General features: G+C 38.6%; 1 protein-coding gene across 2 annotated transcripts; it reads right to left on the bottom strand.

The window, feature by feature from the left end:
• Nucleotides 1-783: 783 nt before the first annotated feature.
• SPRYD7 (SPRY domain containing 7) lies at nt 784-22,602 on the bottom strand. 2 transcript variants are annotated; one of them, XR_003791738.1, is made up of 7 exons: nt 22,287-22,407; nt 17,362-17,478; nt 15,000-15,166; nt 10,364-10,466; nt 4,697-7,020; nt 1,690-1,780; nt 784-867 (listed from the first exon to the last, which is right to left on the bottom strand). XR_003791738.1 is itself a non-coding variant. In XM_029210229.1 (5 exons), the coding sequence occupies exons 1-5, from the start codon at nt 22,390-22,392 to the stop codon at nt 6,923-6,925; spliced, it is 591 nt and encodes a 196-aa protein (XP_029066062.1). In that variant the 5' UTR covers nt 22,393-22,602; the 3' UTR covers nt 6,089-6,922. The 2 variants fall into 2 exon arrangements, 1 of the variants encoding a protein (XP_029066062.1); XM_029210229.1 differs by lacking the exons at nt 784-867; nt 1,690-1,780 and having other exon boundaries at nt 6,089-7,020; nt 22,287-22,602.
• Nucleotides 22,603-23,464: the final 862 nt, after the last annotated feature.

Here is a 23,464-nt window from a genome sequence, read left to right on the forward strand (position 1 = left end):
CCCAGGAGGTGGATCAAAAAAGATCTTGCTGTGATTTATGTCATAGACTGTTCTTCCTATGTTTTCCTCTAAGAGTTTTATAGTGTCTGGCCTTACATTTAGGTCTTTAATCCATTTTGAGTTTATGTGTATGGTGTTAGGGAGTGTTCTAATTTCATTCCTTTACATGTAGCTGTCCAGTTTTCCCAGCACCACTTATTGAAGAGGCTGTCTTTTCTCCATCGTATACTCTTGCCTCCATCAAAGATAAGGTGACCATATGTGAGTGGGTTTATCTCTGGGCTTTCTTTTTTTTAAAAAAAATTTATTTTATTTTTGGCTGCGTTGGGTCTTTGTTGCTGTGTGGGCTTTCTCTAGTTGTGGCAAGCAGGGGCTACTCTTCATTGTGGTGCGCGGGCTTCTCATTGCAGTGGCTTCTCTTGCTGCAGAGCACGGGCTCTAGGAGCACGGGCTTCAGTAGCCGTGGCTCTTGGGCCCTAGAGCGCAGGTTCAGTAGTTGTGGTGCGTGGGCTTAGTTGCTCCACAGCACGTGGGATCTTCCTGGACCAGGGCTTGAAACCGTGTCTCCTGCATTGGTAGGAGGATTCTTAACCACTGCGCCACCAGGGAAGCCCTCTCTGGGCTTTCTATCCTGTTCCATTGTTAACACAAATTTTTTTTTTTTTTTTTTTTTTTTGCGGTACGCGGGCCTCTCACTGCCGTGGCCTCTCCCGCTGCGGAACACAGGCTCCGTACGCGCAGGCCCAGCCGCCATGGCTCACGGGCCCAGCCGCTCCGCGGCATGCGCGATCTTCCCGGACCGGGGCACGAACCCACGTCCCCTGCATCAGCAGGCGGACTCCCAACCACTGCGCCACCAGGGAAGCCCTGTTAACACAAATTTTAATGTGACAAATCCTTGTATAAATCCCTGGAGATCCTGCATCTCCTATTTCCTTGTTTTCAAGTTAACTTATTTGGAGACTCGGCAATTGTCTGAATGAATCGGAATCACAGAGTTTTAGAAAACATCTAGTTTGGTCTCTAACCCAGTGGGAACCATATTTATGAGATCTCTGGGATAGTCATCTAGACTGTGTATTGATTATATTTTCTTATTTTCTGTATTTTTTTTTTTTGCAGTACGTGGGCCTCTCACTGCTGTGGCCTCTCCCGTTGCAGAGCACAGCCTCCGGACGCGCAGGCTCAGCAGCCATGGCTCACGGGCCTAGCCGCTCCGTGGCATGTGGGATCTTCCCGGACCGGACACGAACCTGTGTCCCCTGCATCGGCAGGCAGACTCTCAACCACTGCACCACTAGGGAAGCCCTATTTTCTGTATTCTTGATGCTTTACTGAGGCCTTATTGTCAGAGGAGGGACTGCTTCACCATGGTTAGCTAATTCCTAAAGGCAAACCACTCGCCCCAAGGAGCCTGACTTTCATTTGCAAACCAACCAATCCAGAGCCCCCCACCTTCCTTACCTGGCTCTTACTTTCCATGTCAATCAATATTTCCCTGTCCTACTCACCCCAGAGCCAGGTAAAAGACAATTTGGGACAGCCCCTGTACCCCAGAGCCTGCTGAAACTATTCAAACTAGCCAATCCTGAGTATGCTTACCCTGCCTTGCACATGGAACCACAATAAGGGCTCACACCCATGCCTTCCCCTTGCTCCTTCTGCCTCCTGACCAACCCTGATGCTTACCTGTGAGTCCCTGTGTGGTAAGGTGTGCCCTCTCCTCTTGGGAACTGTAACACTATCTTTTTCAACGGCAGTAGCTTCCTGCTCACCATACCTGAATAAGAACAAAACCTACATTTTAAAAACAACTGTTAAAACAATTCCAGGGACCAGAAGTTCATTTCTTTGCAAGGCAGCAATTTCAGTAGTGAACTAAGTAGGAAAGTTCTTTTCCATCTTAAACTAAAATCTGCTTCCCTGTACCTTCTAATAATTCTTCCTCCGGGGCAACAGAGAATAAGTTTACCCATTTTTTTTCAAGTGATGAACCATCAGATATCTGAAAACACATCTATGACTCTCTTTCCTGAAATACATTTGTGAGAATCACACGCATGAATCTACAGATTTCTTTTTTTTGGCTTTATTTCTAGTTAACTTCTTCAAATGATTAGCATTTCACAAGTCATACCAGCTTCAATAGCCCAGCGGGTTGAATACATTCTTCCAACATTCCCAGTGTCAGGGACCATTCATTCATTCATGCATGGATTAATTAAGCAGCTTCTCAGCAGCCTGGTAGCCTTTGCTGGTTTATCACTGCCCTTGATTTCAAGTGCAGTGTCTGCTGGAACTGGTCTACTCCACATGTGGCTTCATTAGCACTTACTTGCCTGGGTCTGGGGACCCAGTTTGTAGTGGTACCAGGCATGGCATAGACTAAAATTTCTGAATCCTTTAAGATGAATTGCCATGAAACACTTTTTATCCTGTACTTAAGTAATCATGTTGTGATTCTACTGCAGCCTTTTAGATTTCTAAGTGTGAATGTAAAATTCCCCCATTCTCTAGTGTACAGGGCTTCCTCCAGAGTCACGTGCTTTCCTCTTGTTTAAAATTCTTTTCCCCAAAATAGTAGGTTTATTGTAAAAAAATTATCAGATAAATTTGCAATGAAAGAGCTAGATCCCTGTAATCTTATTCCCAAGATATGGTATTTTTGATGTATATATTACATCGTATTTTTCCTATATATAAGGCTCTAGTTTTCTGGGTTTTGTTTTTTATCGGTTGTTCTATGCTTGCGGGACCAGGGATTGAACCCCAGCCCCGGCAGTGAAAGCACTGGGTCCTACCCACTGGACCATGAATCAGATTATACACACAAATTTTCACAACTTTTTTTTCATTTATCAATATATCTTGGGTATTGTAGAGCCATACTTATGAATGAATTACTATTAACAGAGTTCCTTGAGGCCAGGGACTATTGTGTTTAAGTATTTATGAAACACAGCACATAAGTGATTCAATTTTTGAATGACTACATTGTAATGATTCCTACGGAACTACAGATTACACATTTCAGCCAATACTGGGACAATTTTTCCTTTAAATTTCTATAGAAGTCTTGGGTGGTGTGTGATTCATTTATATTGCTAATTATATCTAACGTTGTGTTTATACTCATTATTTCAATAATTTGGTCTCAGTTTTTTTAAAAGAGCAAGTTGAAAGGGAGTCTCATATCCTATTGCACGAGTTTAATTGATTCTATTGTTTCCACTCATTCACGTTCAGTCCAGTTAGCTCCCAAAAGTATTTCCCTGCCAGGTTGCATAAACAATGCAAATTAATGTAAGTGGTAGTTGATTATATTCCATTTATGAGTACTATGTACAGGGAAACTCCACAGTTTTGATTATAAATTTTCCACTCACAATATCTAGTGTTTTTACATTATGTAAAAGAAATTATTGATTTAATGTAATTTATCAAGATTACTCTTAAGATTTCACTTCCATTTCCAGCTATGCTTTTGCTGGTCCATATCTAGACTTACATTAAGAAGTAAACATACAGGGACTTCCCTGGCAGTCCAGTGGTTAAGATTCCTCACTTCCAATGCAAGGGGCATGGGTTCCATCCCTGGTCGGGGAACTAACATCCGACATGGCGTGTGGTGCAACCAAAAAAGTATTAAAAAAAAACAAACAACTGTTTCGTTAAAAAAGAAAAAGTAAACATACAGTAAAAAAAAAAGAGATGTGAGCAACACTGTCATACATGTGTCTGTTTTTGTTAATGATTTTTAAAAGCCTTAAATTATACTTTGTACCATTCTTAAATTATAATACTTTGTAATCCAAGTTGAAAATATATTCAAATAATCTTAACTGATGAGCCAAAAGCAGTTAAAAGCCAAATTCTCTTTTTCTGGTTTTTAATAATGTAAACTTATTATTTATGAGATTTTCATTGTTTCACATATCTAACATTGCAAGTCCCTTGCAATGTTTAAATCACTGAAATAATAATATGGATAATAAATCACTAATTTTCAATGTGAGTATAAAAAGCTACACCAGTGGGCTTCCCTGGTGGCGCAGTGGTTGAGAGTCTGCCTGCCAATGCAAGGGACACAGGTTCGTGCCCCGGTCCGGGAAGATCCCACATGTCGCGGAGCAGCTGGGCCCGTGAGCTATGGCTGCTGAGGCTGCACGTCCGAAGCCTATGCTCCGCAACGGGAGAGGCCACAACAGTGAGAGGCCTGCGTACCGCAAAAAAAAAAAAAAAAAAGAAGCTACACCAGTGTGAACAAATGGATTTTTGCAATAAACAGAATCAAGACAGTGGACAGTCTCTTCAGCCAGGAACAAATGCAGGTTCTTGTGTGTTAAAATACAAGAATGTTTTATGTCCCATCCATGTCTATATTTATTAGCTATCATTGAATACTTAGGCTATAGGTATATATCATACTAATGGTCTACTGGCTTCAAGAAAGGCTTTATTTTTAAATTTCTCCTAGCTCAACATAGTTTCTTAAATAGACTTTAGTTTTTTAGAATGGTTTAGATTTACAGAAAAATTGAGACAATAGTACAGAGTTCCTATATATCCCCTCTCCCAGTTTCTCCTGTTATTAACATCTTACATTATTATGGTTCATCTGCTATAATTAATAAACATATTGATACATTATTATTAACTAAAGTCCATGGTTTATTCAGATTTCCTTAGTTTTTACCTAATGTCCTTTTTCTGTTCCTGGTTCGCACATTACATTGACTTGTCGTGTTCCCTTAGGCTCCCCGGGATGTGACAGTGTCTCTGACTTTCCTTGTTTTTGATGACCTTGACAGTTCGGAGTACTGCTCAAGTATTTTGTAGGAGGCCCCCCTACTGGAATTTGTCTGATGATTTTCCTCAAGATTAGACTGAGGTTATAGGTAATTTTCCTAAGAAAAATTAGATACCTAGAAATTAAAAACACATCTAGACTTCATCAAACTGTTGCCATGGACATAACTCATGTACCATTTTTAGTATTGTACCTATTCTGTATGATTAGAGGTAGCAAACATAGTCTTGAGAAAAGAATATGATTAAAAAAAAGTTTGGCTTTTAAAAAAATAGGAGGTAGATAACATTATAAAGAGAGCAAACAGTACTCATATTAATTCTCTTTCCAAAATAAGCATATTTTTTATGAATTAAAACTACTAGGCCAGAAAGTCAGATAAAAATGCATAAACAATATAAAGTTAGTTCAATTCTATATATCTACAGAGGTAAATTTGGGATTTATGTAAGTAGATGTTACTCAGGTATATCTATGTTTTCAAAACATTGTCACGTTTGTGTCTATCAAATGGAACAATAAATAAATATTGTGCAGGATTCTTTTGTCTATGGGGCAAAAATAAGTCTTAAATCCTTAGAAAATTTAGAGTAGGCAATCATTCTCAAAGAATTCTCTCCTGAGCAGTGGTTCTCAATCTTTCGCATGGATCAGAATCACCTGAAGGGCTTGTTCAAACACAGATTCCTGGGTGCTATCCCCAGCAGTTTCTGATTCAGTGGGTCGGGGGTGGGGCCTGAGTGTCCATTTCTAACAAGTTCTCAAGTGAGGCCGAGGCTGACGGTCTGAAGGCCACACTATGAAAACCACTGAGCAGAGTCAACAAAGAAGCTACGTTCATTAATTGCCTACGATGACAAAGGTGTTTTACGTATGTAATATTATTTAACTAGTTACAGAATCTCATCAAGGGTATGATTATCCCTTTTATAAATGGGGAACCTGAGCTCAGAAAGACTGAGGAACTTGCCTGAAGAGATAATGGGATCAGGTGGCAAAACTACAATTCAGATCTCCTTCAATTCTAAAGCCCTGTTTTTCTAGTACAACATACTGCTCCGCGTTGGTAAAGGAGTGAAACGCATGCATCCTTTGCATGCCCATCTGGAAAGGAGACTGTACCAGATATAGAAAGTGATTTGTTCAGCTTAGTAGGGTGTTATCTAAAGGTCAGGGATTCTTCCTGAAAACTAGGCAAAGGCTCAGGGTCGTGGAGAGAATTCACTTATCTCCAAACTTCTGAAATAATCAAGGGTGAAGTGAATTACTGTATAATTAACAAAACAGGAAGAACATGTTTTAATATACTACTGAATAGTCCTTAATTACTAATATTTTATTATTCCTTACAGAAAAATGCACATTTAAATAAAAGTCCTTAAAAGAATAATCTCATTTCCACTTAAGTTGAAAGCATGATACTATTCTAAATGTCTGCTGTGTACGCTACATCACCAATCAACCAATACTTACTCAGGTATTGAAGTAACACAGCATGATGGTCTTCAACAAAATACTCTGACAGCTACTACAACACTTATCTCCTTTCACAAAGAAAATCAAAAGCAATGACATACAAACAAAATAAGCAATTTAAATTTTAAGAAAAGTGGTACATTTTATAGTAAATAAATCGCCAAAAATGAAGTTGCCAATAACATAAACTTGTCACTTTGTTATACTCTATATAAAAAAGACACTGAGACACAAAATTATTGGACTGCAGACTTAAAACAGTTAATGAGGTCTACACTTCAGAATGACAAAAACCTCCACCCAACTCTGTATCTCTATCAAAACAAATATTTTATGTTAAGATTCCCTTTTAAATATCTATATACGTATTTCCATTTAATACTGTTAATCAAACCCACAGTCATATTTATTTAAATAAGAATTAAATAAACTGCCCCAAATGCTGATTTCATTATCACAAAACCTAAGTATTTTAAATCACAACTTCAGGATGGTATATTGTATACGTTGGTTCCTTAGACAACATTAACGAGCATATTTTTAAGGATATATTGTCATCTGTAGGTCAGGTAAAGCTTTATTAAATGGTAAACACTTTTAACAGTGCAGAAATACAAGTTTCAAAAACAAATACATTCAGAAGATCTGCTGTTCAAATAATATCTTTTCAAAACCAGTTGGAGGAGTATGATAAAATTCACTGAACTGGCAATCCAAAATTGCACTGTCATCAACTAGAGATAGAAAAAAAAGAAAATAAATTAGAAGCAAACACCTTAATTTGAATGAATACATAAATTATAAACTGTTTTCATAATGCCATAATATTAATAGGCAGGAAGAATAAACGCATCTGCTATCCAGGTTACAAAACATGATCCTATTGGGTAAAAATAACCAGAATGAAGAATAAAATCTATCAAGAACACTGAAAGGAAATACATCAAAATATTACTAATAATTATTTCTAGATGATGTAAATATCGGTAATTTGAGTTTTTCCTTACTTACCTACCCGTATCTTCTCAATTTTACACATTAAGATAAATTACTTCTTAAAAAATATTTTATTAAAAAAATTATAGATTCACAAAGAGTAGCAAAAATAATACAGAAAGTCCTGTGTACCCTTCACTCAGCTTCCCCTAGTGGTAACATCTTACACAACTACAGTACAATATCCAAACCAGAAAACTAACACTGATACTAACACTGTTCATTAGACTACAGGCCTTATTTAGCTTCTACATATTTTTACCAGCGTTTACTCAAGAGAAATGAATGCATATATCCACATAAAGCCTTGTACATGAATGTTCACAGCACCTGTATTTGTAATGGCCAAAAACTGGAAACAGCTAAATATCCATTAACAGGTGAAGGGAAAAAACAACTGTGATATATCCACACAATGAACAATACTACTTGGTAATAAAAATCAATGAATTGTTGATACATGCTACAACATGGATAAATCTTAAAATAATTATGCTGAGTAAAAGAAGCCAGACAAAAAAAGAATACAAATTGTATGATTCTATTTATATAATACTCTAAAAATGCAAGATAATCTGTAGTGACAGAAAGCAGATAGTGGCTGCATGGGGTGGGTGGGGAGAGGTGAGTAGAAAGCATTAAAAGGGGGCAGGAGGAAACTTAGGGGTGATGAATATGTTCATTATCTTGACTATAGTGATGATATGGGTGTTCACTTTATAGCTACTTGTTAAACTGCACATATATGTTTAATACACATTAGTATTTTATACTTAATAATAAATGCAGAAAAAAAGTTAAGTACTGGATTTGACATTCATGAAGTCACTAGTGATTTTAACAAGGGTGGCTTCAGTGAAGTGGTGGTAAAGGCACCCACACCGGTTGAAGAACAGGTGAACGATACAATATAAACAGTGACGGAAGCTATTCTATAAGAAATGCAGCCATATAGAGAAGGGTAAACAGAGGACTGGTGAGGGTACGAGTTTAAGGGAGGGTATTTTGGAATGAGAATGATTCAGAATGTTCAACAGACATTGAAGAGAGAGGTTGATGACATGAGACAGAGATGAAATAATGACAGTAAAGTCCCAGAGTCGGGGAGTTTGAAATCTAGACCAGAGACTGAGTTTTCTGAACATGAAGGGCACCACTTCCTCTAAGATGGGATGGGAAGAAGGCAAGACTGGAGTAGATCCAGAAAAGCTTCAGGAGGATGGGGAGGAAAGCTGGAGTTTACCACTGATGGTCTGTTTCTCTATAAACTGGAAGGGAAGGTCAATCTATGGAGAATGAATAGGGAATTCAAGAACTACAATGAAAGTCTGGAATGTGCAGAGATGTAACAACACTTTTCTTTAGTGTTATGCAGTGTTGTCTCTCCATAGGTTGAATGCAAGAACTGACAAAATGAATGACTGGATGGATCTAGGATTAGGGATGGGATAGAAGACAAAGGGTAAGGGAATTTGAATTTTATTTTTATCTTTGATAGTATCTGGCTAAAATATTTGGTTTAATTGGACTGATTTATCAATTTCAATTCATAAAATACATTACTATATATAATTTATTACCTTTAACTTTATTACATTAAAAATAATGCCAAATCAAAGAAACAGTTTAGAATAAAAATCTCATTTGCTATATTCATTTATAACTCAGTCATTCTACTGATATTTATTTCATTTCTCAGACTAAACTATTTTGAATATTAAGCTACATTCCCATGTATTTAAGTAAATACATTTCTTTTAGGCTTACCCAATATTGCAAATACACTAACCTATATCAAGCTTAAAAATACACCTTTACATGCAAAGACATGCAAAGATATAGAAGGCAAAAATCACTGAAAAGTAATAATTTAGGAAAAAAGAAGATAAATGAAAACCTTAAAATAAAGCACAAGTTATGACTGTTATTATCAAATTATTAAATAGTTTTATTTGTTACTGTATATTTTTCTGCCATTCCGAACAAACACTGCTACTTTTCCAGTAAGTTACTACAAAAAAGTTAACAATTAGTTTTTATTATGGCTCAAATCCTTAGATTAATTGATTAAAGTAATTAAATGAGAAAATGTTTTTAGAGCAACTAAAACCACAGGCAGAAAAATCATATACCTGTTGATTTAAAGTTGATAACATAAAAAATGAAGAATAGAGTGATAAAGGCACAGTGCTTATGTATATTTTTTATAAAGAGAGACACCTTATATTTTAGAGATACAAATAAAATAGTTAAGAATAAAATGGTATAATGTCTGGCATTTGCCTCAAAGTACTACAAGGAGGGGGAGATGAAGAACAGGAGGACTGCAGGGAGGGGATGAAATGTGACTGGCTACTAGTTGATAATTGTTTGAAGCTGAGTGATGGGTACATGAAAGTTCATTATTCTATTCTCTTCTACACATGTTTGAAATTTTCTGTAATAAAATTAAAGTAACTAACTGGTACAGAGTCATCTCTAAGTAACCCAATTCTTGGAGGGATACACTTGTACAGAAACTATAGTACTTACACATACATGGCTATCAAAAGCAAAACAATCAATATGAAACCATTCTAAGTCAATATTTCTCTCAGAAGAGTTTTAACATTTAGGTAATTTTATAAAGGTAACCAATGCTCAATCTACTACATTTAGGTAATTTTATAAAGGTAACCAATGCTCAATCTACATGAAATTCCCATCCCTATTTCCAAAATATTCTTTACAATTACATTTCCTGGCCATCTAACCCTCTCTAACAAATGGCAGAAATATCTTTTTGTAAATTCCATAAAGCTTTTTGGAACTTTCTAGAATATAAGACTATATGATATAAAAGGGAATATGGTTATTGCATATTTAAGTATAATCATTGTATTTAGCAAATTTACTTTTTAAATATATAGGGAATAAAAACTTTCCTTCGTCCTGTCAAGTGGGATTGTGATAACCTACTGAGTACACTACAGAGGTCCTTATTAACTTGTCCAGCCTTCCGAATGACAGTTATAAAGTTAATGAAAATGCTAAGCAAAAGTTAACATATATCTAATAATGTTTAGCAATATTTTAGCTTACCATAAACAACTGGATACACTGTCCCTCGTATACCTGATGCTGGACAATGCATGTTTTTTCCATTCAAATATACATTTAATTCTACATGGTCATATGTAATACCCTAGGAAGCAAAGTAAATATCAAAAAGGGTAAAAATATACATGTTCCATAAAAACCTGAACAGCCAGAAAGCACTGATTGGGGAGCATGGAAACACAAAAAACTAAGCAAAAGGTCACAACAGCTTGTATTAAGGTTTACAATTAGGTAGAATTCACTTGAACTGAGCTAAAAAAAATTAGTGGTGATTATGTGGGGGGAAAAAGGTAAAATCCCAAGAGTCCACATTAAAGGTAAAACTAAATCTTAGTATTATATTCAGATAATCTGGATTTTATATTTTGAATATTAAGATGATATAAGTACTATATACTGTAAACAAAGAGACCTTTTAAACTCATATAGAAAACACTGCTCTTTATATACAGAATTTGATCTCAAGGGGGGAAAACAGTGAAGTTTTCACCATTAGGGATTATTATCTGTCACTGCTTTCAGTTGTGATGAATTGTCTTTATACAACTTATTTCCAAAAAGAAATGATATATTTCTGTATCTCTTTACCTTGGCTTCAAATATGTCAAGTGTATTACCAAGGTAAAGTGGGTATTTACAACTGCATATAATTGGTAATTAGTATCAAGTTGAAAAATAGAAAAACAACAGCTCAAAAGACTTTAAAAAGACAATAGAATAAAAATATATTACTTTGTACATTATTAATGGTACACAAATCACAATTAATAACAATTATTATTATTAAAATGCTGGAAAACAAATAATCTGTATTATGTACCAAACACTATTCTAGGCACTTCATATTTACTCATTTAATCCTCGTAAGATAGGTATTTTTATTATCCCCATTTTACAGATGAGGTAGCTAAAGCACAGAGAGGTCAAATAATTTACCTGAGTTTGCACAGTTAGGAAGTGGCAGAGCTGGGATTTAACCTCATGCAGTATGGCTTCGGAAAACTTATTCTTAATTGCCACGCAATTCAAAACTTCAAAACTTTTAAGAACTTTTATACTTTTAAAACTCTCTTTAAGACTGTACAATATTTACTAATTGATGACAAAAAGAGAGCTTTACTTTGAAGAATTAAGAATAGACAGTGGAGACCTTTCAATAGAAACCATCACAGACCAAGAAGCAACCACTTCAAGGATTTCTGACTGTGGATAAATTATATGAACCTACAAGCTTTTAAAGGTAGAAAAACATCTTACAGATGATCTAGTCTTAACTCCCTCACTTTCCAGTCAAGATAGCAAAGGCCCAGATGAGTCAATGTGTTAAGTGCTATAAAAGATTCTCAAATCTTAGCAAGGCCAGGGTTAGACTAAACACAGAAAGATAAATGCTGCTTTTGTTTCACTTCAGTTTACGTACTTAAATAATAAAGCTAAGTGATGGCTAGGATTAGCTTTTTTAATGAAGTCGTCTGTTTTCATTTAGAAAACATGATTACAAAAATAAATAAATAACATGATTCCACAAAAAGCAGTGTGTTACTCCCTTTACAGGATTACTGGGAATCTAGCAGTTCAGATCAGCAGGCTGTAGTCTGGGCACCCTTCCCCACCTGCTGGCAGCATCACCTACTGCAAGCAAGCAAATTTTCAACCCCGCCCTCCAGCACCAATACCCAGCACCCGAGAGAGAAGCGAGGAAGGATGTGAGAACCCCTGCCCTCCAGCAGCAGAGTTTAAGTTCAAGTATTTTCTAACTTAATCTGTCCTTTTTTTTTTTTTTTTGGCTGTGCCACGTGCATGAGGGATTCTAGTTCCCCAACCAGGGATCGAACCCATGGCCCCTGCAGTGGAAGTGCTGAGTCCTAACCACTGGACTGCCAGGGAATTCCCTTAATCTGTCCTTTTATATGCTCTAGAAACTAGGTTTGATTCTCTCATAATGATACTGAGAAATGTGATGTGTTCTAAGGATTTATCAATAATTATTTGCAGGTTTGGTGAAGCGACTCTGAAATTAGACTGCCTGAGATCACTCCAAATAAGAAGTTATTACTTAACTTCTAATCTGTAAAATGGTAATAATAGTACCACCTATTTCACAGGGTCATTAAAAGGATTAAACAATTTAATCCCTGCCAGGCACTTAAAGCCATTCTGGCCCATAACAGATGCTAGAGAAGTGTTTGCTATTATTATTATTGTTACACAGAATGTTTATGAAACTTCTCTGAAATTAAACTGAAAACAGCAATTTTAAAATGTAATCTGCACTTTTCTAAACTATATATAAAAGGAAAAAATAAGCATAAGCTGTTTCAGGAATGCCTCCCTGGTGCTGTAGTAGGCCCTGTTGGTACTATATGATTACTGTATAAATACAATCATTTGGTTAGATGTTGAAAGCTTGTTTTTCTTGATTCTCCTGAGAGAATGGTATATGACTGAAATTCTACACGTTAGAATGTTTTTCCTGTCTTATAATTCATTCCTCTTTTCCTATGCTATTGTCAGTTAATTTAGTGAAATTTGTTCTCAAATGTTTAAACTAGGAAGATAATAGAGTAGGATAATGTTTTACTTTTCAGGATTCTGCTTATATTTCATCTTTTTGAGTCCTCCTTTTATCAGAATGGGCATAAAAACTCAAAGTCTGATTTATTTATTTATTTTAATTTTTGGCTGCATTGGGTCTTCATTGTTCTGTGTGGGCTTTCTCTAGTTGTGGCGAGCGGGGGCTACTCTTCGTTGCAGTGTGTGGGCTTCTCACTGCAGTGGCTTCTCTTGTTGTGGAGCACGGGCTCCAGGCGCACAGGCTTCAGTAGCTGCAGCACGTGAGCTCAGCAGTTGTGGCTCGCGAGCTCTAGAGAGCAGGCTCAGTAGTTGTGGTGCACGGGCTCGGTTGCTCTGCAGCATGCCGGATCTTCCTGGACCAGGGATCGAACCTGTGTCCCCTGCATTGGCAGGAGGATTCTTAACCACTGCGCCATCAGGGAAGTCCCTCAAAGTCTAATTTAATAATGCTGACAGACTAAAAATGACATTCTTAAATCTGTCAATTTGAGGTATCAGTCACCTCAGGGAATGAGACAGGAAGGCAAGAATAACATACAGTAGAAGTTCAGTACATCAACAAAGAAAAACATTTGTAACTGATTAACCTATCTTATGTTTGAATTTCATTTTTTAGTATAAACAGGTTGACGGCACCAACCTGACTTCAAGATTCTCTTCCACGAAATAACCATTTGAATAAGGGTGTTCTACATTATGGGTATCTGGCAATGACCTACAAACACAGAACCAACTATTCGAAAGGAAAAGCAGATTTTAAAAATGGTTTATGCCTTTAGTTTCCTTTAGTTAATTTAGGAAAAACATACTTTCAATAATTTACCTATTTGAAGACTCTTCTTCACTTTTTTTTTTTTTTTTTTTTCGGTACACGGGCCTCTCACTGTTGTGGCCTCTCCCGATGCGGAGCACAGGCTCCAGACACGCAGGCTCAGCAGCCATGGCTCATGGGCCCAGCCGCTCTGCGGCATGTGGGAACTTCCCTGACCGGGGTACGAACCCGTGTCCCCTGCATCGGCAGGCGGACTCTCAACCACTGCGCCACCAGGGAAGCCCCACATTTTTTAAATTGCATAAAAGATCAGACCATAATTAAAAATCATTTCCACATCTTCCTTCACTCTCTTCAAAATATTGTATACTTCTTTAATTCAATAACCTGGATTTACCTTGTCTGTTTTATCGTATTATTAGAAACTCTCTCTAATTATTTACAGATTCCTTTCAACTTGGTATGAGAGCCAGGAACCGAAGGCTCTGCGTAAGGAGACCCAAGAACTCTGTTCTCAGTCAATAGCTAATGGCCTGAACTCAGTGTATAAGGTTCTTGGACAACACTGTTTGAGAGGAAGTATCTGGAAAAAGGCAGAAAGGGATCTCTGGATTACATTTTCAATAGGGTGGCTTTGGTAGAGACTTAAATATATCTAGTTGGGAATAAAAACAGAGAAGTCAATAATATGTAACTCCTTCTATTCCCTGCTTTCCAAAAAAAGTTTTCTACAATCAAGCCTTAGAATATTGAGTCCGTTTTTTGAAGAGTTCTGAAAGTGAAGGAAGTTTAGTAAGGTTATGTTTAACAAGGACCAATGCTCCTGATAAAATGCTGTACTTCTTTAACAGAAGTTCATAACAAATTAAGCAATAAATGTCAAATTTTTCTCTAAGAGATCTCCAGCTGCAAAAATACCTAATATTTTCCAATATAAGGGTTAGCAAACTTTTAAAATTGTGGGCCAAGATTTCTTTTATGTGAGAGAAGCAGGAAATGATCAGCAGCCAACCTGTCATCAACTCTCCCTTAAATGGAAATAAGGGTTCACGCTTAGTTTCCTGGCCAGTGGCAGCTCTAGAAAGGAGAAGGCAGTTAGGTAAGGCAGCAGCATCTACATCAAGTGCTCTCTTTGGAAAATGTACTACCTCATTAGATCCAATTCTGGTGCTTTGGAATTCAAACCACAAACTCAGAGGCAAAAGTAGAAATACTAAAAGCAGTTCAAGTTTAATAATTTACAGTGGAAAACAACTCCACAAGAAAACTCACCACCACATCTCCCTCCTGTGGAAGGCTGTTTGCTGGCAGCCTATTTTTCTCTTCGTTGTTGTGATATAGGGCTCCATCATTTCTCATCACCAGACTATGCACATCTCGGCCAAGAGGGATCTGATTCAAGTTAACTTTCTGAGTTGCAACACCAATACCCCAGATTCCTAAAAATATAATAATTTAAATGCTCCCCAAATCTGCAGTATACAAATATGAAAGGAGTTGTTTTTAAAGAAAGTGGCGTATTATCACTAAACTATTTTTTTGTTAATCTTTAAAAAAATTCTTTTAAATGTAGTTTGCAAACTATACCATGTTCTCTTGCAGATGTAGTACAGCCTGGGAGATAAGCGAGTGGGCCCTGGAGTTGTACTACCTAGGTTTAAATTCTGACTTTGCTATGTCATCTTGGGCAAGTTACTTAACCTCCCCCTGCTTCCTCACCTGTGAACTATGGATTCTAACAGTACTATCCTCTTAAAGTTATCAGAAGATACAGCAAGATCATCCAAGTGAAGCACTTGCAGCAGTGTAAGTATTAAAAAAAAAATGGGTAAGTAAAGCACAGAGGAAGTATTTTTAAAAGATACTAGCTATTGTCATTATTATTATTATTATTCTCTAAAAATATTATTAAAAAGCTACACAATGAATTTAAATGGCGTGGGGTTCTATTTCAAGCACCACCTCTGAGAAGCAGGAATTTACTGTCTTTACTTTTTGCATCTATAATATGTGACAAATAATATATGACCTGGTAAGTATCATGGAGAGGAGAAAAATAATGATAAAGTGTAAAATCATTTTCTTATCCAATACCTTAAGCTCATGAGTTTAAAACCTTTTGGTCTAAATTGACTTTTAAAGCAAGCAGCTCTCTTCTTAATCTAACAGAATACCTACAACTCCCGGTTACATCTCAAAGGGTTTCCTTCTCAGTTTTTATCAAAATCAGTTAGGAGAAATTCTATAGATCAAAGAATGTTTGAAGACCATGTTGTCAATCAATCAGTTTTCCTGGATTGAGTGAGACCATCAGAAAGCTGCATGTCTGGACTTCACTGTCTTGGCCTCCTAAATAATTTGATTATATAATTTATCCTCCAAGGTGGGACAAGAGTGACAGCAGGTGATAATACTAATTTCATGGGACAACAGTTCTAGACAGGGTTACAGAGTCCCCTTACTCCTAAAGAACTGTGCACACTGTGATACACTTGGGCACAACTGCCTGAAGCTTTCATTGTGGGAACAATGCTACAAACTCCAATAATGCACTTATTCTAGAGATATTATTGAGGATAGCGCCCTTTATAGAAAATCCACATAAAATTTTGTATTACATTTCAGGCTCAAGGAACTATCTGCTGCTCTTGAGAAAAGGTGTGTTATACTTGAGAAGATTACAGTAACCAGAGACATTATGCAGCCAGTGAGTTAACTTACAAAAGAATGGAATGGAGGACAGATTCAAATTTATTTCACACACTTAAGAAAAATCAGTATTTAAAATGAATTTAAAAAACAAGCCCCAGAGGAATATTTTATGTCATTCAAGTAAGAGTAAGAGCAGAATTAATTTACTCCACTCTAGATTTCCAATTCTGTACATATATTACTCATGCCATGTTTCACTAGACATTTCTTTATAATAAAGCCTTAAAAAAATTTCCCCATATTCAACACTGCCACAAGTTAACTAATTAATAACTATCATAATACTCATGTAGAATTGCTATACAACTCAAGAAACTTCAGAATTAAAAAAAAATTTTTTATTTTTAATTGAAGTATAGTTGATTTACAATATTGTGTTAGTTTCAGGTGTACAGATTCATAAATTTTTAAAGAGACTTTAGACTTCTATCAGAATTCTAAATCTGCCAATTGCTTCAGAAGACACTGAATCAGGGAATCTTAACAAGAGTTAAGAGAAAACCTCAGGATCATAAGTTTAATTGTATCCTAAGATAAAACAGCAAGAGTCTACACCTTATATGCTTGACCAAATGAAATGGTTCATCTAGCTGCCACTAATAATTAACCATATTAATAATAATGCTTGTGCCTTAAACTGAACCAGTATGTCGTGTCTTTTAAACACTTTCATATATATAGCTCATGTGAGGCAGGAAGGGCAGCTCCTGTAATCCGTTTTATAGATGAGAAAACTGAACCTAATATAACGAAATTGACTAATTAAACCAGGATCACACAATAAGATGTGGAAGAAAATGGTCTTCTAAGTAAGCATTTGGTGTTTTTTTAATTACCTCATTAATCTTTTTCATATATTGAAAATTATTCCTCATATTTAGAATAATTAGGACTTTTAATAGTCAAGTACCATTATACCAACCTGTGGACTGGATTTTGAATTCAAAGTAGCTTTTGTTTTGATGTAAAGGTGCACTGGCTAAACAACCTCCTGTTCCACATATTCTTCTTCCATTTTTTACAATGACAACATCCGTTCCTAAACAAAAGAATATAGACACTGTGTAAAGTTTTATATTCTCTTAACCAACAATCAAGGTTAATTTGTTTCACTTTTAACTCTTGGTCTCCAAAAAATAGGGAGACTATATATACTTTGAAATATAAAAATACTGATAAATTATTTAAAATATTTAATTTACTTTTTTCCTGGGAGAACATTAATATTAATTTGTGGCTAGAAATCTTGTTTAATTAGGCAGTTTCAAATAAACAGTAATTCTGAATTATACTGAATATGTGAAACACTTTTAAGGTAGAAGTAGACTTTTTTTTTTTTTGGCTGCGCCACGTGGCTTGCGGGATCTCAGTTCCCCAAACCCCGGACCACGGCAGTGAAAGCCCAGAATCCTAACCACTAGGCCACCAGGGAACTCCCAGAAGCAGACTTTCTTAAATTTTAGCCAATGAATCAATTTGATGATTTCATAAATATCTTGATTTAAATAAAAACATAAACACTTAAAAGAAACTGGCAAATCAGTACCATTTTCAGTTCAATCTAAACAAATCAATCTGCTAAAAACTGACTGAATGTCTACTAGGTACAAGGTCCTATGCTAGTGCTTTGGTCAAGTAAGAATTGAAGATGAATGGAACACGGAAAGGAACATACATCTATGTTCTTGAAATAGCTGACACGGGGCTTCCCTGGTGGCGCAGTGGTTGAGAATCTGCCTGGCAATGCAGGGGACACGGGTTCGAGCCCTGGTCTGGGAAGATCCCACATGCTGAGGAGCGGCTAAGCCCATGAGCCACAACTACTGAGCCTGCGCTCTAGAATCCGCGAGCCACAGCTACTGAGCCTGCGTGCCTAGAGCCCGTGCTCCACAACAAGAGAAGCCACTGCAATGAGAAGCCCGCGCACCACAACGAAGAGTAGCCCCCGTTCACCACAACTAAAGAAAGCCCGGGCCCAGCAATGAAGACCCAACGCAGCCAAAAATAAATTAAAAAAAAAAAAAGAAATTGCTGTCATGGAAAAATGCTAATTTTAGGATTTTAAAAATGTTTGTAAGATAGCTGCTGTCAATCATATTGCAAATATGTAAACAAGATTTTAACATCATTAAATGCATTGTATTTTCATGGAAAATTTTAGTTCAAGTAACATTTGATAGATGAGAGTGAGAAAAAGTCTCTTGATAATGTGATTCCAATACCAATTCTTTTCCAAATATTGATTTAGGAAAGCTTATCAGAGAACATGAAGAAAGTTAACAAAATTCTAATACGTAAGAAATATCCCGTAACATCGAGGCATGTGATTCCCAAGATCCGTAACCAGTATGACTTTTCTGGTAGTAAGTGTACAAGCCAAGCAGATCTGGCTGTGAGAACTGTAGGGAACTCCTCCAGAGGGGGTTAAATAAAACTAGAACATAGTAACAAAAGGTATTAACAGGGAGGCAGGTCTCTCATTAACTCACTGTTGAATTCATACTTAAAAAATTATTTGGGACAAATACATAAGAGAAATACCAAATTTTCAGATTTTATCACAATTCTAAACTGGTTGATTTAAGAAAGACACTCTCTTATTTAAAGTAAAACTAAGATCCTATGATTATTAAAAACTTATTAGCATCCTTTTTTTTTTCTAATTACAAATGTTAAACCGCAAATTCTGGGAAAGTGTCTTTATACATAGTTTACATCTGGCTGCCCCATATACCTCAGCAGTTTCAACTGGAGAACATCCAGGGCCCAGCTCCTCCTTGATGGCAAAGACCATGGAGCGCTTGGCATCCAGCAGACGCTCGACAAATAACTGATACAGAATTGAATGAATATGCTCTGCTAAGTACTGTGAAGTGGATGGACATGTAGTATCTGTTTTCCCTTTCCCAACAGACTTTGCTCTGGAGATCAAAACAGTTCCAAGGAAGCTGACTCAATCTCTGGTTTCAGGGGTACAGCTTTGACCTAGGTTAAGTTAATCAGTGCATTCCACATTTCCTGGCCACACTGACTGAGTGAAAAACGGTTATATGACCTAAGCCACTACCATCAGAGATAGTCTCAGGACTTTTGCAGAGAGAATGAAGGGATAAAGATTCTCTCATTCTTGCTGGATCTGAATGAGGAAGCCTACAGCCCAGGGAGAGGCTGCAAGTTATCATGGATGCCAGCCTTCAGGAATAAGCAGCAGAAGACAGAGGAAAGAGATGAAAAGAAGCTCAGTCCTTAGCAGCACTGAGTCTTCCTGAAGATAGTGCTGCTTTTGTACTTTTTAAATTTACATGAACCAATAAATTTCCTTCATTGTTTCAACTGTTTTGAGTTGCAGGTTTTACAGCTTGTAACTGAAAGCATACTAAGTGAAAAACATTTCAAAGAACTATGCAAATAAATGTTTTTTTTTTTCATACCCAGCAATACTTTTTGGTTCTCATACATATCTCTGAGTTGGAACCACAGAACCAACTCTGAATATGCTATTATTCTCTTACTTCAATCTCATTTCTTATCTCCAAGGCATTCTGCTAGGTACTGAGATGTTTTATACAGAAAGATGGATATATTCACAGAACATTTTAGAGTGTTTGTGAATCACTGGGGAATTATCTTAAGCTTATTCCATTTCTCTTTTTTAAGTACAAAGATATCCTACATTTGGATCTATGTGATTTGTACAGTTTCATTAATTATCAAGATTGCTTAGAAAGCCAAGGCAAATTTGAGTATAGCCAGAACACATATAAACATAGCCAAAGTGTATTTTTTAAAAAACATTAGACATGTCCAAATTAATGGCATCCCTTTCAAAGTAGCTACCTTGGAAGACATTCATTTCTAAAAAGTCAATTCACAATTAAATATGGAGGTTGTGGCAAAAATGAAGATATTTATAAAAACTACTCCACAGAAAATCCCAAGAGGAATTCCAAATCGTTTTAAGTGATGCAGCATCACCAAAATAAGTGACAACTTTGAAAGAGACAACATTCATTTGCATATGACATGTATAGACTATTTTCTTAACAAAAAAAACGGCAATCACATTCTTTAGGTGACCTAATACAGCCTTTCACATATCCAAATACATGCAAACTCACTCAGTGTGCTTCTCATATTTCAACTTAAGATCAACTGATGCTTGAAACCTGTTCCTAACTTGATGAGCCTCTCCTCTTATATTATTTGCTTTCTAAAATCATGCTTCTTCTGTGATTGAAGAATTTGAATTTACTGGAAGACAGGTTAAGAAAAGTTTCCACGCAGATGGTAATGGGGGATGACATTACTCTACTGAAAGATGCTGGGCAGCTCTGGAAAAAGGAGAACATAGTGGAATGAGTCCAAGTGACCGGTTCTTCGTGGAAGAAGAGACTAGAGAAAAGGAATACTTTAAAGAGCAGATTGTAGTAATTCAGGAGTTTGGCAGTAGAGATAGAAAGAGCTAAAGCTGACCATCTGCTCCAGGATCTATGCGTGGTTTTCCTTTACTGTGTTCCTAGCATCTAAAACAATGCCTACCGTATAACATCAGCCAATAAATATCAGTTGGGTGAACGAATAAATGAAATGGAAACATTTTCTGAGGGAAATTATAGAATTTGAACATCTGTCTATAAATGATGATGAATAAGAAATAAAGAGATATACATACATATATATTTATGTATCAGGGGTCTATATTATACTTGGGATATCTAAGAATTAAAATACCCACATACAAAGTGGTAAACAATGATCACATCTGTGATTTTGTACATGCTACAGACATATAATGAGCAGAGTATTTCCAGAATTATAAAGAATCTGGGCGGGAGAGGGTTTTGCTATAAATATTAAGAATTCCCTTTGTTATTTCAATGCACTGTCCTTTAGCCAAAGAGAGATGTGGGGAAAACTGAAAGTGCAGATGTATACTTTGAAGAGAATAATTCGCAAAAAAAACAGTACTCTGAAGTAATTATAGTGGGAAATCTCTCCTTCCAGAACCATATTCCAGAAGCATGGAACTACATGGGACAAGTCTAAGAACAGAAATAATAAGGTGGTAAAAGAGGCTACAGAGGGGAGGAGAAGAACGTTAGGAGAGAAGCTGTAAGCTCATTTGACAGTAGAAGGAAAAAACATAGATGCGAAGAAGCAAAGCGCTGTTTTATTTCTGCAGTAGCCTGACCTGCTGGGAAGACGCCGGTCAGAAGAAATTACAACACCTCTAAGCGTGACGAACAGGGGTCGGACAGTGGGAGGTTTTCGTTGAAATGACAGGTTCTGACCTGAGCGGTGGCTTCAGGCTTCTGCAACTTGCCTTGTTTTGACTTTAGGAGGTGAGAGGAAAATCATTTCCAATAAAACAACCGATAAATGATGGGCTAAGAGAAAGCTGTCAGGTCAGAGGAAGGAGCCGAGGACAGCTGAAGCTTTCCGAAAATGTGTGGGACTGGACTGGAGCCAGGCAGTGGAGCACTGTAGGAGGAGAACAGAGTCCTCCCCACTCCCCTCGAAGGTGACGTCTTACACGAGTCCCAGGAGGCGGCAGCCGGGAGGACACTGCTGTGGAAACGGGTAGGTCCACACACCCATCTTCCCAAGACAGGAGCTCACAGGGCTGCGCAGCTCTGAACGCAGAGCCGGGCCGAGGTGGGGTCGGCCGGAGTCTGGAGGAGACCCGCGAGGCCAAACCGGGTCCAGGGCAGCGTCACAGGGTGAGGGACAGGGCGCGGAGCCCGGCGGGGCCCGGCAGCGTGCGGTCCTCGTAACTCCAGGCTGACCCCGACCAGCCGCGCCCGACTCGGGGTGGGCCGTTGGGTCTGGGGAAGGGAGAGCCCTTACCCATGTGCTGCGTGTCCAGCTGCACGGCCGGCATCTCCTTCAGAGGGATGTGGCCCGTCCCGCCATCTCTGCAGCACCGCAGGCAGCAGAACACCGAGGCGGCCATATCTCAGGGACCTCCGACGCCGCCGCCACCGCCTACCGCGCCTAGACCGCGGCGACACCCCCCCCCACCCCTCTGCTCCGCCTCCCGCCCCCTCCCGAGCGCCGGAGGGCGTCTGGGTGGAGCGCGGAGGCCGGTACCGCGACGCCGCAGGCCGGGAGGGCGTAGCGCAGGCTGAGGCGAAGCCACCTAGGGCGGAAGATACGGAGGACCGGCTGGAGGGGCGGGGCCGAGCCGGGGGGCGGGGCTAGTGGCGAGGCGAGGCGGAGCGCGTGCCGGACGGGCGGGGGACGGCGTGCGCCTGCGCGCGGGAGACTTTTCCTTTCGGGCCGCCCAGTCTGTGTGCTGATATTGACGGCCGCGCGAGCTTGTCTGGTCTCTACAGAAGCTCAGGGGTCTTCGGGTGCTGTATTTCCCCCACTTCGACGTTATCTTTAGGGATGAGTTGACAGAGGCAAATCTGGCTGGGGGAGTGGGAGCTGATTTACAAGAGCCCCACGGTTTCCCCCGCGCGCCCAGGAGTGAGAGAAATTTGCCTCCTGGGAGAGCCTCCGCCACACACCCCCATCACGCCCCCCGTACCGTGGCGGGTTTCTGAAGAGTTTTCTCAAGTCCTAAACAGACGCACAGGGCCCGGAAGTAATGGCTGTTAGTGACTGCACCGTGGATATGCACCCGGCGCTCTAAATTGTCGGTCCTGCTGCATTTTAGGTGCAGAGATGGGCGTTCCGTGACCTTTGGTGCCGCGCGGCCGCGGGAGCCCAGGAAGCCTCCCCGGGAGGGGACCTCTGGGGCGGGGCGGGGCGGGAGGGCGATTCTTGACCGGCGTCTAATAGGCTCACCCTGTTCGTGGACAGAGGATTCGGATTCTCATGAGTGTGATGGGAACTCGGAGGCAGTGGGAAGGCTGCGGGGCCTCCAAGGGAAGTACTCAGTTCCTACCGCGTGTTCTTTCTTGCGTCCACGTAGGATCCTCCCGTGGCGAGCGCCTGTCATCTCCGTGCTTACTTAGATCATCCGCCCCTGATCCATTTTTGCATCTTATGATATCATTTGGCGTCTGGAGATGGTCTGG

Source organism: Monodon monoceros, unplaced genomic scaffold (genome assembly GCF_005190385.1).
Source record: "Monodon monoceros isolate NGI ecotype Baffin Bay Population unplaced genomic scaffold, NGI_Narwhal_1 Super_Scaffold_8, whole genome shotgun sequence".
Classification (NCBI taxonomy): Eukaryota; Metazoa; Chordata; class Mammalia; order Artiodactyla; family Monodontidae; genus Monodon; species Monodon monoceros.